Source organism: Pseudorca crassidens, chromosome 4 (genome assembly GCF_039906515.1).
Source record: "Pseudorca crassidens isolate mPseCra1 chromosome 4, mPseCra1.hap1, whole genome shotgun sequence".
NCBI lineage: Eukaryota > Metazoa > Chordata > Mammalia > Artiodactyla > Delphinidae > Pseudorca > Pseudorca crassidens.
In genome coordinates, this window is record NC_090299.1 from 2,256,111 (window position 1) to 2,270,505 (window position 14,395).

General features: G+C 60.9%; 1 protein-coding gene across 4 annotated transcripts; it reads left to right on the forward strand.

Moving 5' to 3' along the window:
* The first annotated feature begins 637 nt into the window (after positions 1-637).
* Positions 638-10,257, forward strand: MSANTD1 (Myb/SANT DNA binding domain containing 1). Of its 4 annotated transcripts, XM_067734951.1 has the most exons (5): positions 638-1,863; positions 2,179-2,293; positions 2,973-3,237; positions 7,280-7,555; positions 8,969-10,257. In XM_067734951.1, exons 1-5 carry the CDS (start codon positions 1,846-1,848, stop codon positions 9,207-9,209), a joined length of 915 nt encoding a protein of 304 aa, XP_067591052.1. In that variant the 5' UTR covers positions 638-1,845; the 3' UTR covers positions 9,210-10,257. The 4 variants fall into 4 exon arrangements, with proteins under 4 accessions (XP_067591052.1, XP_067591050.1, XP_067591053.1 ...); XM_067734949.1 differs by having other exon boundaries at positions 638-2,293; XM_067734952.1 differs by lacking the exon at positions 2,179-2,293.
* Positions 10,258-14,395: the final 4,138 nt, after the last annotated feature.

Consider the following 14,395-nt stretch of genomic DNA (forward strand, 5'->3'; position numbering starts at 1 on the left):
GCCGAGTCACAACCCGAGTTGGTGGAGCTGGGTCTGAGACCCTGAGCCGGCTTTGCCTGCCTCTCCCTTGGTCCCCCTGCCCCTGGTGCTGGGATGCACTGAGGCAGCCCTGCTCTGTTCTTGGAGTCGTGGTTGAAGAAAGGTCCACCTGGAGGATGGTCAGGGTTGGCACAGGCTCTGGGGGACAGAGCGCCAGCGCTAGGGCCACTTGGTAGGTTGAATCCTTCGTCTAGGGCGGGGCGGGGGGCAGGTTTCCTGGAGGAGGTGGGACTTGCGGTCACTGGTCCACTTGGCAAGCACTACTGAGTGCTCTGTGCCAGGTACCCAGGCCGGAGGAGTGCAGCAGTTGTCAGCCTTCCTGGGCGGTGCTGTGTGGTGTCCCTGTGTCCCCAGAGAGGGAGGGGCCTCCACCAGGAGCTGATGGCAGGCCCGGGCCCTGACCCAGGGACCCCTGCTGCCCTTCCCCTCTACACTCCAAGTTCTGACTGCGGGGGAGGGAGGGAGCCCCAGCCAGCCCACCCCATCCTGAGCACCTCCCCTCCTTCTGCCTAGGGCTTCAGCCCGCCTCGCAGGGTGTCAGAGGGCGAGCTCTGGGCACGTGGGTGCGGTGGGGGGGGCACCTGGGCGGAGACTCGGGGATGCCTCGCATCCCAGGCTCAGCTTCCCTGTCCTGGGACGGCTCAGACCAAGAAGCTCCTGTCATAGTCAGACCCGAGGAGGGTCCTCTGTTGAAGGTGGAGGTTTTCGGCCTGGACTTCGTGAGCCCTTCCCCCCGAGTTCAGGCCACCCCGGAACCCTGAGGATGCCAGGCAGGCTCACGGATGGGCACGCTGGCCCGTGGGCCTGGGGGTGGGGCGGGGGCACCACGTGGCCATTGCAGCCCGTCCAGCAGGTGTGAGGGCTCTTGCTGGCAAGCCACCTGCTTGAGTTTTACCTTCAAAATGTTCAGTCCCGATGCCTTAGGTGGCCCTTCTCTCTGAAGCCCCCGCAGGCTCCACTGCTCTGGTCTTCTGCCCGGCTAAGGCTTGGTCCCCTGGCCAGTCCCAGTGGGCACTCAGTCCCTAGGCCCTGCCGAGGTGGCGGCCCATCCCCAGCCTGGCTCTCAGGCCCTGCTGTCCTGCCCTCCCCGTTACAGCCCCACCACCTCTCACTGCCCGTCCTGCACGTGCTCTGGGCCGGGCGGCCTTGCTGCCTCTCTTGGCCGGTCCTTCTGCAGAGCTCTCCTTCACCCTACGCTGCACCACCTGGCTGGTGCTGGAGGTTCATGTCCCTGTCCCCTGAGCCTCAGTCAAACACTGGCGGAGGCCTGCTGAGGGTGGGTGGCCGGGGACCCCAGCCAGTGCCAGTGGTCGCTTTGTCCAAGGTCAGCGTTGGGGGGCCTCTCAGGAGAGCCAGGAAGCAGCAGGGGCGTTTTCCCAGGACCATGGGCAGAGGAGGCGTGACGGTGTCCTTCACGGGGAGCCTGGCGGCCACTGCACAACACAAGTCAAACCCAGTCCCGAGCCAGCCTGCCTGGGTTCAGAGCCCAGCTTGGCTCCTTGACCACAGCGTGACCTCACCTTTGTCCCTCAGGCTGTTCATCTGGAAAATGGGAATAACAGCAGTGCCAGCCTCCCTCGCAAGAGTGCCGTGAGGATCAAAGTAGAAGACACAGACGTACCAGACATACTGCACTTAGAACAGTGCCCAGTGGCCTTAGCAAGCGTCACAAAGCTGGAAGGCAGAAAATAAATGGCTGGCTCAAAGCAGGTCCAATTTGCGGGAGGGAAAAAGGGAAGAAGGACCAAAGTGTATTGAATAGGAAGACTTCAGAGAGGAGCTGATGCCAGAACAGGGTTTTGAAGAATGAATAAGAGTTTGCCAGTAAGTCCGAAGGTGAAGTCTAGGCAACCTGCTGGGAAGGGAGGGGATTTACTTGAGGTCAGTCCTTCGTTTGTTCACTCCTTTATTCAGCAAGGCTTCCCCGAGCTGTCTCCTGTGGGGCCGTGGGGTACAGGAGCAGCCGACCCAGCCGAGTGGACCAGGCAGGTCTGGGTGTGGGTGGGGCTGATTGATGCAGGGCGATCAGGACTGCGGTGGGGCTGCCCATGGTGGGAGGGATCCGCACCACCCGCTCCCAGCTACTCTCTGGTCTCAAGCACTGTGCCGGCCCCTCAGCCCACCCCATGTGTCACCCAGGCCAGCAAGCATCCCGCCTGCAAGGAGGGGAGCAGGCAGACAGTGGCCGAGCCAGGGGTCTGCTCGGGGCCGGAGCCCTGCCCCCGCCCAGCCTGGTGGTGGTGGCGTTTGTACCGTAAGTGTGAGCGTGTTGGCCGGAGGATGGCTGTGTGCAGGGCATGCAGGTGGGTGGGTGTTGGTGCACACACGTGTCTCTGCGGGTCCCCAAGAGTGTGTTCCTGTGTGAGTCTCCCCATCTGTCTGTCTCTGCCCCTGCCACCCCTCTGTCTGTCGTCTCTCCTCCTCTGGGTCTCCTCATTTGTTTGCACCCCAATGCCTTACCCTGGGCCCTCCCTGGGCCCCCACCTGTGTGAGCCGGGGCGGGGCAGAGGCGGGGGCTGCGGCCTGGACCCCACCTCTCAAGAGCCCGGTCTGCCCAGCGGAGGTGCCTCGTTCGGTGGCCTGGGCCGGCCAGCCTGGCGACAGGGCTGGGGCGCGGGGCGGGGCCGGGAGCCCGGGCCGCCGGTTTGGGGTCTGGCTCGCTCACTGCAATGTTGATGGCCCGTCAGGGCGGCCCTGATTCCTGCGCTTTCACTTAAAAGGTTTCTGTTGTTGTAGCTTATGCAGTTGCTCTGTTGCTATGGAAACGTGACATCAAAATGACGTTTCCCGTTTAAAAGCTTTTAACTAAATTCCTGCCTGTCAGATGTAGGCCCCATTTTGAGCGAGGAGCTGCCTTCCAGGAGCGGGGCTCCCGCCGCCGTGGTGCGCAGGCCCCACGCGGCCCGGCCCGAGCGCGCTCTTTAACCCCGCAGGTGACCCCGGCATGGCAGCGGCCGAGGTGCCCGGCTACCTCGTGTCCTCGCAGACGGAGAAGCACCGGCGGGCCCGCAACTGGACGGACGCGGAGATGCGCGGCCTCATGCTCGTCTGGGAGGAGTTCTTCGACGAGCTGAAGCAGACCAAGCGCAACGCCAAGGTCTACGAGAAGATGGCCAGCAAGCTGCTGGAGATGACCGGCGAGCGCCGGCTGGGCGAGGAGATCAAGATCAAGATCACCAACATGACCTTCCAGTACAGGTAGGCCCGCGGCCACCGCTGTTGCCGCCACAGAGCCCCAGGGCACCCCAGGCTCGCTGGGCAGGCGGTCCGCACAGGGACATCGCCCCCCCCGCCCCCGCCCCCGCCCCGGCCGGGACATCCCCGGAGCTGAGTGGGGGGGGGGGTCCTGGCTTTGTGTAAGTGAGAGGGGACCTGCAGAAGCCATGGGGGAGGGGAGGGGGGAAACCGAGGCACAGGAGGGCCGGGCTGGGGCTGACCCCGGCTCCCCAGGCCTCGGCCAGGGCACCACCCCCCAGGCCCGCGGGCGACTCCCACTCGGCCCCCCAGGCTTGGCTCTGCTCCGCAGGGTGGCGGGTGCTGCTGTGTGGGCGGGAAACTGAGGCCGGAGGAGGCTCAGCCGCCAGGCCCGCGAGCCGGCCTGTCCTGCCGCTCTGTCATCTTCAGCATCCGCTGAGCCTGCTGTGAGCACAGCACGGCGCTGGCCTTGGGGCCTGGGCGGGGCATGGAGGGCTCAGCAGAAGCCCTGAGTGCCCAGGAGGGTCCGCTCCCGGGAGGAGGCCCCCTGCCCTGGCTGCCGTGGGAGGAGCCCGGTCGGGGCCAAGCGCGTGGCTCCGGCAGGGGCAGCTCTGGCGTCCGGGATGGAGCCCTGTGGCCCCACGTGCCCAGCACCGTGGAGTGTGAGGCCAGGCCTATCTGCAGGGGCTCACGGTGAGGAGAGGGTCACAGGGAGGGCAAAGGTCAGAGGTGTGGCGTGGGTCAGGGCAGGTAAAGGTCAAGCAGCAGCTGGGCTCTAGGGGGAGAGTGGCACCGAGAGCATGGGCCCTGGGGGCGGCCTGGGCAGCCCCCGAGAGCCTGTCAGTGTGCGGGGGGGGGGAAGGGGGCCGTCCAGGGGGCCGTGCCGGGACCCAGCTGGTCCCAGCCCAGGCCACTTCCGGCCCTCCTAGTGGCCGCCGTGGGCAGGGGCACAGAGCTGCGTGTGGACGAAGCCCTGCAGGTTGGCCTCGGGCACCTTGAGACACACCGTGGGTGAGGGGACCCTCACCCCGACTCCCATGCCCACCTCGAACAAGCAAGGAGAGGCCTCACCCCTCCTGGCCTGACGCTCCCAGCCCGTCTGGAGCCTGGGGACGTGCAGGGGCTCCCCAGGGCCCTGGGCAACCAGAGGCTGTTTCAGTTGCATCCATTTAACTTTTTCTGGCCCTTGGAGACCCTGAGCCTGGCCTGTCCGAAGGCCCATTTCTGACCCCCAGCTTGGCCCCCAGCCAGGCCCCGGGGTGGAAAACAGGTGGCTGCTGGGGTCCAAAGGCATCCGAGGAGTCGCGTAGGTAAAGTCTGTCAGATTCCAGTCACCGGCTCCTGACGGAAGGGCCGAGTAGCGCGTAGGCGCACCTGCCCCCCGCCCCCCACCCGCCCCTGCCCGGTGAGGAGGGAGCTGCGGAGGCGACGCAGGCTGTCTTACGGGGCTCCTGTCTGACTCCATAGCTCCAGGGCCCTGACTGGTGTCTAGCCGGGTCATTCATTATTTATCCTGAAAGCTTCTTCAGAGTCCCAGGGGAGGGATTCTGTTCCATTCCTGGAAGAGGGATGTGGGCCCCAGAGGCCACAGGAGATGAGGGTATGGCTGAGAGGGCCCAGGGCCCCCTCGCGGACAGCACTTCACAGTTTAGGAAGCACTTGCACACCGTGGTATCTGTCAGCTCCCGTACACCGATGGGGAAACAGAGGCCCAGAGCAGGAGAGGGACTTGCCCAAGGCCACACAGCCCCTCACAGGCCAACGCTTTGGCTGCACGACTGGTTCTTTCTCCCCCTGCCACCCAGAACCTCCCACAGCAGAGACTTTAGTTATTTTTTCACGACAGCTTTTTTTTTTTTAAACAATCCTTGTTTGTTTATTAATTTATTGGCCGCACCGCAGGGCTTGCGGGATCTCAGTTCCCTGACTGGGGATTGAACCTGGGCCCTCGACAGTGAAAGCACGGAGTCCTAACTGCTGGACCGCCAGGGAAGTCCCGAGACAGGGGTGTGTGTGTGTGTGTGTGTGTGTGTGTGTGTGTGTGTGTGTGTCTGTGTGTGTGTGTGTCTGTGTGTGTGTGTGTGTGTGTGTGTGTGTGTGTCTGTGTGTGTCTGTGTGGTACGTGGGCCTCTCACTGTTGTGGCCTCTCCCGTTACGGAGCACAGGCTCCAGACGCTCAGGCTCAGCGGCCATGGCTCACGGGCCCAGCCGCTGCGCAGCACGTGGGACCTTCCCCGACTGGGGCATGAACCCGCGTCCCCTGCATCGGCAGGCGGACTCTCAACCACTGCGCCACCAGGGAAGCCCCGGAGACAGCTTTTTATATATTAACATTGTCGGGGGAATTCCCTGGCGGTCCAGCGGTTAGGACTCTGCGCTCTCACTGTCGCCGCCCCGCTTCAATCCCTGGTTGGGGCACTAGGATGCCGCAAGTCGCTCAGTGTAACCGGAAAAAAAAAAAATGCTGGTTAAGGAAGCCTGGGGGCGGCCAGGTTCCGTGGGGGGTGCTTTGTTGGCACACCGTTCAGGTGCTCCCCACGCCAGGGCGGGCCTTTCCTTATCTCTCCGAGGAGTGGGCTGGCTTGAGTTGACAGACAGGAGCTGGGGGGACGCCTGCGGAGGGCCTGGGGGGGAGCCCGGGCGGGGGCTGGGCCCCGAGCACCATCGTCCACCCGCTGTGCCCATGTCCGTGTCGCCCTCCGCGGGATGGACGGTGGTCCGTGGTCAGGAAGCCGGAGCGGCCTGCTCGTCCCCACGTGGCCCGTCCCGGGCTTCCTGCTGAGGACAGTCTGCTTGCTGGGCGCTGCTCGAGGGCATGTCCTGCCTGGCCCGCCTCTGCCTGCTGCCCTGAACCACGCACCTCCGCGGGGGGCCACTCTTTCAGGTGGTCAGCTCGTTATCTGCAGTGACCAGTGTGACCGGTGGCTGCACCCTGGCAGGGAGCCCCTTGTCAGAGACAGAGGCCGTCTGGCCACGGGGCGCTTTGTTTCTCAAAGGCCTCGCCACAGCGGGAAGAGCGAGGGGCAGGAACGTGGGGGCTGGAAGCTGAGGCCGGGGGCCCAGGAAACCCTGTGGCCTCCTTCCTGGCCTGGCTGGTGCTGCCCAGCTGTCTTGCAGCTGCCTCTCCCCATCCCTCACCTCCCAGGGGACAGCCAAGGCCCAGGGACCTTCAGGTTCCGTCTGCAGGGGAGGGGAGCGTGGTGCAGGGCCTCAGATGGGCTCAGGCCCACAGTGGGCAGAGCCGTGCAGTGCAGACCCTGGGCCTGGGGCCCAAGTGGGGGTGGGGGACGTCAGGCAGTGTGGGAAGGGACCCCGTCCGGCCCAGCCCGGGTCCTCCTGGCACCTTCAGCCGAGAATATCTGACAGCTTGCTGTTTGCCAGACACCGGGCGTTGTCTTCTTAAATCTTCCCGAGAGTGACGGCCACGTGAGGAGCTTACTTTGATCATCCCCATTTTACTGATGTGAAAATGGAGGCTCAGAGAGGTTAATGGACCTGCTGATGGTCACACAGCAAAGCGATGGAGACGAGAGACAGACTCAGATGTGCTGGACACTGAGGCCTGTGCTCTTACCTTCTGAGCTTCTTGCTCCCCAGGGCGTCCTCTTTAGAAAAGCGCGTTGATTATACGACCGTACTTTACGTTTGCGTAACACATTATATTACATTTTATTCCCATGTTGGTGTTATACCATATATTTGGTTATTGCCGGTTAACTTATTAAAAAGCAGCATTTGTTCATTGCAGAGAGTTTAGAAATTCCAGAAAAGCAAAGAGAGGACGAATGAGCCCAAGGTCCTGGCACTCACACTGGGGCACGTGCATCCTTTCCAACATCCAAGGCTGTGTAGGTCCCGAGCCTGCCTTCTTGCTGAGTCCCATGTCACCTTGGCCCTGGGGCCTGGCCGATTTTTCTGGGGAGGCCTGGCTGCCACGTGGCTCCCCCAGGTCCGGAGCCCCCGAGTGCCCCTCCGCCGAGGGCCGGGCGAGGCAGGGCCGGGAGCAGCTGTTTCTCACCCTTGGCTCTTGTGTCTTTCGTTTCAGGAAATTAAAATGCATGACAGATAGCGAGTCCGTCCCGCCCGACTGGCCCTATTACCTAGCCATTGATAGGATTCTGGCCAAGGTCCCCGAGTCCTGTGATGGCAAACTGCCGGACGGCCAGCAGCCGGGGCCCTCCACGTCCCAGACCGAGGCGTCCCTGTCGCCGTCTGCTAAGTCCACCCCTCTGTACTTACCGTATAAGCAGTGCTCCTACGAAGGCCGCTTCCAGGACGATGGCTCCGCCAGCTCCTCCAGCTTACTGTCCCTTAAGTTCAGGTAGTGTGTGTGCTTCCCTCTCTTGCCTCCACACCAGCGGGGCCGGGCACCCGCCCTCCGGAGAGGGGGCTGAGGGCCGCGAGGGGGCTGTCCTGGCGGCGGCATCCTCGGCCGGCCCGGGCCGGCCGCGGAAGCCTAGGTAGTATGCACCAGCCCCCAGGGGCAGGGAGGCCAGAGACAGGAAGGCAGGTGGTTCCCGAAGCTTGGGCTGTCATGTCCACAGACTGGGTGCATCTCCTGCTCCGTCACCGCTTAGCTGTGTGGAAAGTCCTTGATCTCTCTGGGCCTCAGCCTCCCTCTGTGAAATGGGGATAAATCAGGACCTTCTCCAAGGAGGGCTGGGATTAGAGGCGAGCGCTCCCGCCTTCCCTCGGCTTCTGGCTCTTGCGCTCCCCCTACCCCAAGCAGACCGTGCCCTGGGGTCCCCTTCTCCCTGGCCTGGCCGGGCCGGCTGGTCTCTCAGCACCGGGGAGGGGGTGTCAGGCTGAGCCTCCAGGGTGTGCTCGGAGCCTGGCTGCAGTGGGGGGACGCAGCCCCTCTGCCGTCCACGGCGTCCTGCCAGGCGTGTGCTGACCCTGCCTAAAGATGCCCTCAGTCAGGCGTGCGGGAGACACACCCCTGTGGTGTGGGGGCCGGGGAGCCAGAGGAGGTGACGTTTGGGCTGGGCTTTCACGGATGAATAGGAGTTGGCCAGTGGGGGAGAGAACAGGAAGAGTGTGGATTTGAGCTGTGGCCCTGCCTCCCCTGAGCCTGGTCTCAGGTCTGTCAGATGGGAGTAGGGTGGGGTGAGGAAGGCATCTCCGGGGGCCCCTCCAGTCTGACACCCCCAGTCTGGGGGGCTGCTGCTCCGTTTGTTCTCAGCAAAGACCCCAGACAGAAATGCCTTTGCTGGTGGCCAGGCCGAGTTGCAGGGAAGTCTGAGATTTACGGACAGGTGTTTCCGTGGATTGAGCCCAGTTCCCAGACTGACAGCTGCCCCAGGCATTGCACCAGGACTGGGACGTGGGGCTGTTCTCCCTCTCGGGGCCGAGCTCTGCTCTCTGCCCCTGAGGTTGGCGGGGTCACGAATCTTCTGCACAGAAGCAGAGGGCCTGGGCTCGGGGACGGGCAGGATCTTGGGGCCTGGTGGGGTTTGGCAGCTCCCTGCCCACCCGTGGGGGCCGGTTAGACCCGGGATGCCCCACCCCCGAGCAGAGAGCCCAGGGCATGCCCACCCAGCTCAGCGGGTTTGGGGGTGCTCTCGTGGCAGGGACCCCCCGCCTCCTAAGCCTGTGCCCCCTTCGTGGTGGGAGGGCCCGGCCCTCACGTGCGTGGACGGTAGCCCAGCACCCCATGTGCCCGGTGGCGGCCGGGAGGGTCGGGCAGGCCCGGGCTCCGTGGCCAGCCGTCCACACGCCGGCGCTGTCCTTCCAGGTCGGACGAGCGGCCCGTGAAGAAACGCAAGGGACAGGGCGGCCACTTGCAGAGGAAGAAGCTGCGGCTGCTGGAGACGATGCTGGAGGAGCAGCGCCGGCTCAGCCGCGCCCTGGAGGAGACGTGCCGCGAGGTGCGCCGCGGGCTGGACCAGCACAGCCTCCTGCAGGCGCAGGGCCTGCAGCTGCAGGAGCGCATGATGAGCCTGCTCGAGAAGATCATCGCCAAGTCCGGGGTCTAGGCCGCCCACCGGCCCCCCGCCGCCGCCGCCTCGGCCTCCAGCGTTAAAGCCCCCCGGGCACGCGGCCGGCCGGGGCCCCGGGCTCACGGCAGGGCAGCTCCCGGGAAGAGCCTCCCGGAATCTGCTCTCCAGTATCGTCACTGTTGACGGTACTCGGAACGGCTTTTGATGTTAAACGTGTCATTTTCATCACTGCCTGGAAGCGGAGGTCACGGTGCAGCCCTGGAGGGAGGCGCAGGCGGTCCCTCCCAAGACGAAGCGGGTGGACGCAGCGCGGGGGCAGGTGTGTCCCCCTCCCTGGGTCTGCTGCGTCGGCCCCGAGAGCCTCGAACACCTGGGCCAACCCCAGAGGCCCGCACCGCCTTCAGCGGCCTTTTCATCTGTCCCCCCGGGACATCGGGCGTCCCGACAGCGCTAATAACAGCGGTGACCCTGCCTGCTGGGGACACCCTGTCCTGTTCCACCGTCTCTGCCCAGGGATGCGGCGGGGATGAGACGAGGCCGAGCCTCGGGGAACTGACACTCGGGGGGCAGGCAGGCGAGTGAGTGGAGAAGCCAGGTAACAGCAGGTTGTGAAAGTGCTGGCAGGGCAGGGCCGGGCTGGCCGTGGGCGCACGTAGCCGGCAGCCATCCAGGGGCTGCCTCCCCGGGAGGGAGAGGGGCTGGGGGTGGGAGCCTCAGCGCTGCGAGATCTGCCAGCAGGAAAGCCCTTCCAGAGCCCCCCCGCCCCCCAGTTCCTCCTGAGTCTCATCTGGGCCCAGGTGGCTGAAAGAAGGCACCACAGGAGAGCCGGGGGTTACGTCTTGTTCAGGGCCTCCCTGGGGACGTAGCCTGGGATGCTGCCACTCCGTAGCTCTGAGGACGCTCTTCCAAAAAAGTGGGGAGAAAGAAGCCTCTTGATATGTGACTTTTGGTAGGAGATATGGCAGTCAGGTCCCAGTGAAAGGTCACAGCTAGTCACAAAGAACAGACGTCTCAGTTAATGGCTGTAGCGCTTTTCTCTGTATGGGAAGAACCGGATTCATTAAAACTTGCTGAGATACACGTCTACCTGTCCGAGGGCCTGATTGTTTGTCCAAAGCACAGAGTACCCCGTCACGGTCTTCACGTCCTCTGTCTGGAGTGTGGAGGGCTTCGTCCTGTCACCTTTTTTGGGGGGTGGGGGCCACGCCGTGAGGCGTGCGGGCTCTTAGTTCCCCGACCAGGGATCAAAGCCGGGCCCCGGGCGGTGGAAGCGCAGAGTCCTAACCACTGGACTGCCGGGGGAGTCCCCATCCCGTCGCCTTGATCCCCTCGCAGGGTGCACTGTGGCCCCAGCCCGTGCAGCTGGGTGATGAGCAAAACCCTCCGTGGCTCTCTGTTTTACAAGGAATGCCTGGTTCACCCCTGGACTAGCAAGTTGCTGCCACACAGCAGGGTTCTGAGGAGACACAGTGGGTGGGTTAGTGACAGGTGACTTACGGGGTGGAAAAGCTCCTCTGGCTGTTGCTCAGCAAACTGCTGGGATTTTTTGTGGGGCTGCGGGGTGGGGAGTGGAAGCCGGGGCCCTGCAGCAGGCTGCCGCAGTCTCCCTGTGTGACAGCCACCAGCTCATCTGAGCCTCCATGACCCTTGAGGGCAGCCAGCCAGTAACCAGGGCTCTGCTGGTGTCAGAGCACCCCCGGTGAGCCAGGTGGTGTAGACACCTGTCTGCTGGAGGGAGGGGCTGGGTGTCCTGTGCAGCGTGGAGGGCGGGGCCGGGTGGGCAGGACGGCCCAGCGGGATCCCCTCGGAGAGCACGTGCTGTGGACTCAAACCATTGCCCTTTGGGACTGAAGAGGTGGTGTGTCTGGGAAATGTTTACCCAGCTCTGCAGCAGGGGTGGAGCCCTGCCGTGTCAACTTGCAAGTATTCCCACGAGCCCCAGCTGCCGGGAGTGCGCTGCCGGGTGTGCGCTGCCGGGTGTGCGCTGCCGGGTGTGCGCTGCTAGGTGTGCCCTGCCGGGAGTGTGCTGCCGTGTGTGCCCTGCCGGGTGTGCGCTGCCGGGAGTGCCCTGCCGGGAGTGTGCTGCCGTGTGTGCCCTGCCGGGTGTGCCTGGCCGGGAGTGCGCTGCTAGGTGTGCCCTGCCGGGTGTGCGCTGCCGGGTGTGCGCTGCCGGGTGTGCGCTGCCGGGAGTGTGCTGCCGGGAGTGTGCTGCCGCGTATGCCCTGCCGGGTGTGTGCTGCTAGGTGTGCGCTGCCCGGTGTGCGCTGCCGGGTGTGCGCTGCCCGGTGTGCACGGTGGCTCCCGCATCCACCACAGAGGCCCAGAGCCTGGAGGCGCCTCATGTTGAGGGCCTGTGTTTGGGGGCTGCCCTGGCGAATTTCTAGCTCTTAGACAAGGCACCCGCATGAGAGCTCACTCAACTGACACTAGGCCCCGGCCAGGCTGGGCCTGAGAGGGTCTGGACTGAACCCCGACAGGCAACCGACCCCATCAGGGTGGTCATGCCCAGGAGCCCTCCAGGAGGGGTGGACCGAGTCGTGAGGCAGAGTCTCACCTTAACATCTTTGCGTTCCTAGAATCAGGGTCACGAAGTATTAGTGTTTCAGAAACTGCGAGGCCTCAGTTACAACGTGTAATTTTGCTTTTTTGCATTTGTATTTGGAGGTAATCTGGTCTGTTTTCTTTTCCCTGCTCTCTCCATCAGAGTTTGTAATTAATGCCCCTTCTCCGTCCTCAGTGGAATCAGCTTATCCCTGTCCTTGGTCTGGACAGAGCCATTTAGGGTCCAGCGGAACTCAGCTGAGAACCGCCCAGGTCGCGCCCTTCATAAACGATGTGTCTTTAGCCGCTTTCCAATGTCTTCTACAGGTTATTGGTCCGTTAAGGAAGGAAAAGTGGCGATATCAGTAAATGCTAAAATATTTGATAAGATTCAGGAAAACAACATGTTAACACTGACAAGTAAAATCAAGAAGCAGACAGATGTGCTCACTTTCACCATTATTATTTTGTTGCTTGACATTTATCACTAATGCATTAAGACAAACAAAATAAGCAGGATAAGAGACGAAATGAAGAAATTAAAAATACCTTTATTTTCAGATCATATTTTTATATACCCAGAAAACCAAAGTATAGAAAAGATCAAGAGCACATTAAACTACCTTCAACCCGTTAAATATGCGGATGGAAAAATTCACAGTTATGATTCAGAGCTATAGAATATCTACAAGTGAATTCAAGCAGAAAGGTATAGGATTGTATGAAGAAAACTATTCAGTCTCATTGAGAAATGTAAAACAGGCCTCCCGCCTTCTGAGATGGCCCACACTCTGTCTGTGAAGTGTGTTTCTCCCAAGGCTGTCTCACCGCTTTTTTTTTTTTCTTTTTTTTTTTTGCGGTACGCGGGCCTCTCACTGTTGTGGCCTCTCCCGTTGCGGAGCACAGGCTCCGGACGCGCAGGCCCAGCGGCCATGGCTCACGGGCCCAGCCGCTCTGCGGCATGTGGGATCTTCCCGGACCGGGGCACGAACCCGTGTCCCCTGCATCGGCAGGCGGACTCTCAACCACTGCGCCACCAGGGAAGCCCTGTTCTCACCTTTTTGAGACAGACTGCATTATGTCTATGGAATGTGTATCTCTCTAAATAAATCCACTTCTTACCTATCCAAAAAAAGAACATTTAAAACAATATCTGAGCATGTGGAGAGATCCCAGAAACTCCAAAATATAATATAATTTTATTAATGAAACCCCAACTCTGCTCTCAATAACACTGCACTTCTTTGTTTTGAAATGGGTGGAATTATTTTAAAATTCACATGAAAAAGGAATAGGGCAAAGGCTCCGAGGCCGATAAAAGTGGGAAGACGTGCTCAGCCCCAGGAGGCATTGGGAAAATATGAAATGAGATGCGAACATGCATCTCACACTCGCGAGGTGGGGAGAACGTCAAGAAACGAAGACTCGGACACGGCCGGCGGCCACACAGACTGATGCAACCGTTCCGAGGAGCCATCTGGCATTTCCTAGTAAAGCTCGTCAGCCGGGCCGTTCCCACACGTGCCAGCCCAGGGCTGAGTTCTCAATCCGGGGCCTCGGGACCCCCATAAATAACACTCTTCAAAGTTATCGAAGATGCCAAGGGCTTTTCGTTTGTGTGGGTTCTAACTGCCAATATTAACACCTGTTGGAGTACCTTATTAGAAATTAAACCTAAGATTTAAGAAATATTCACTTCAAAATAACAATAAACTCACTACAATGGTAACCTAAGTAACAATTACATGGAAAATATGTTTTCCAAAACAAGAAGTTTTAGCGAGAAGAGTGGCATCGTGTCACCTTTCCACAAATCTCTGGCTTCAGAGAGGTCAGCGTCCACTGTGGCACACGGCTTGGTTGGAAAATGTGAGAGGATCTGGGAAATCCAGACTCACACGCTTACACGTTTGGGAAAGAAAGGAAGGTTTAATAACATCTTCAGGTCACGGACGTTCTTCCTCGTGACGACACCCAAACTCAACAAGCGGTGGTCCCTCTCGGGCTGGTTGCAACGTGGAATCTGAAATCGTATCGATGAACTTTCACTTCTGTCTTATTGGAAACCATCTGTCCGTCCTGCGCCTGGACCAGTCCTTATGCACACTTGTTCCTGTGGCATCACACACTGGGCATTTGGAAGATAACGGATCACCAAGCAATGGAGGTGACAGTCATGTATCAAAGTGTCGCTTTTGTGAACGTCACCATCAGTCTCAGCAGAAAAGTCTTTAGTTTGGTAAGTTGGCGAGCTTATGGTGGTGGATGCAGGTTTTTCAAAATCCCAGTCTTTGCATGAAAGCTTGAATTTTATTGTTGGTCACAAACACTCCGTTTTCCTTGAAGGGACAGGCTCACTTTGTCGTTTTCAAGAAAATGTCTGCCAGGTCTGAATAATCAGAGCTTCTATCAGTCCTTCCTTCAAGTAAAAAGTTGTTGCATTAAAATGTGTGTGTATTTTTCAGCCAGCAGCTCAAACAGCTGCACACGTGCTTTTCCCCAACCTCCCCGCAGGCCTGGAACTGAAGTGCTTTGTGTGTATCTGCCATTTGGTCACACGGCAGATTAAGCCATGGACTCAAGGGCCAAGATTCGATAGAATTAACCCTTCTCCAGCAGGTGCTGCCTCTGAGGGCCCCAGGCAGCTTTCTGACACTGTCTTCTGGAGTGTTCCATTGGAA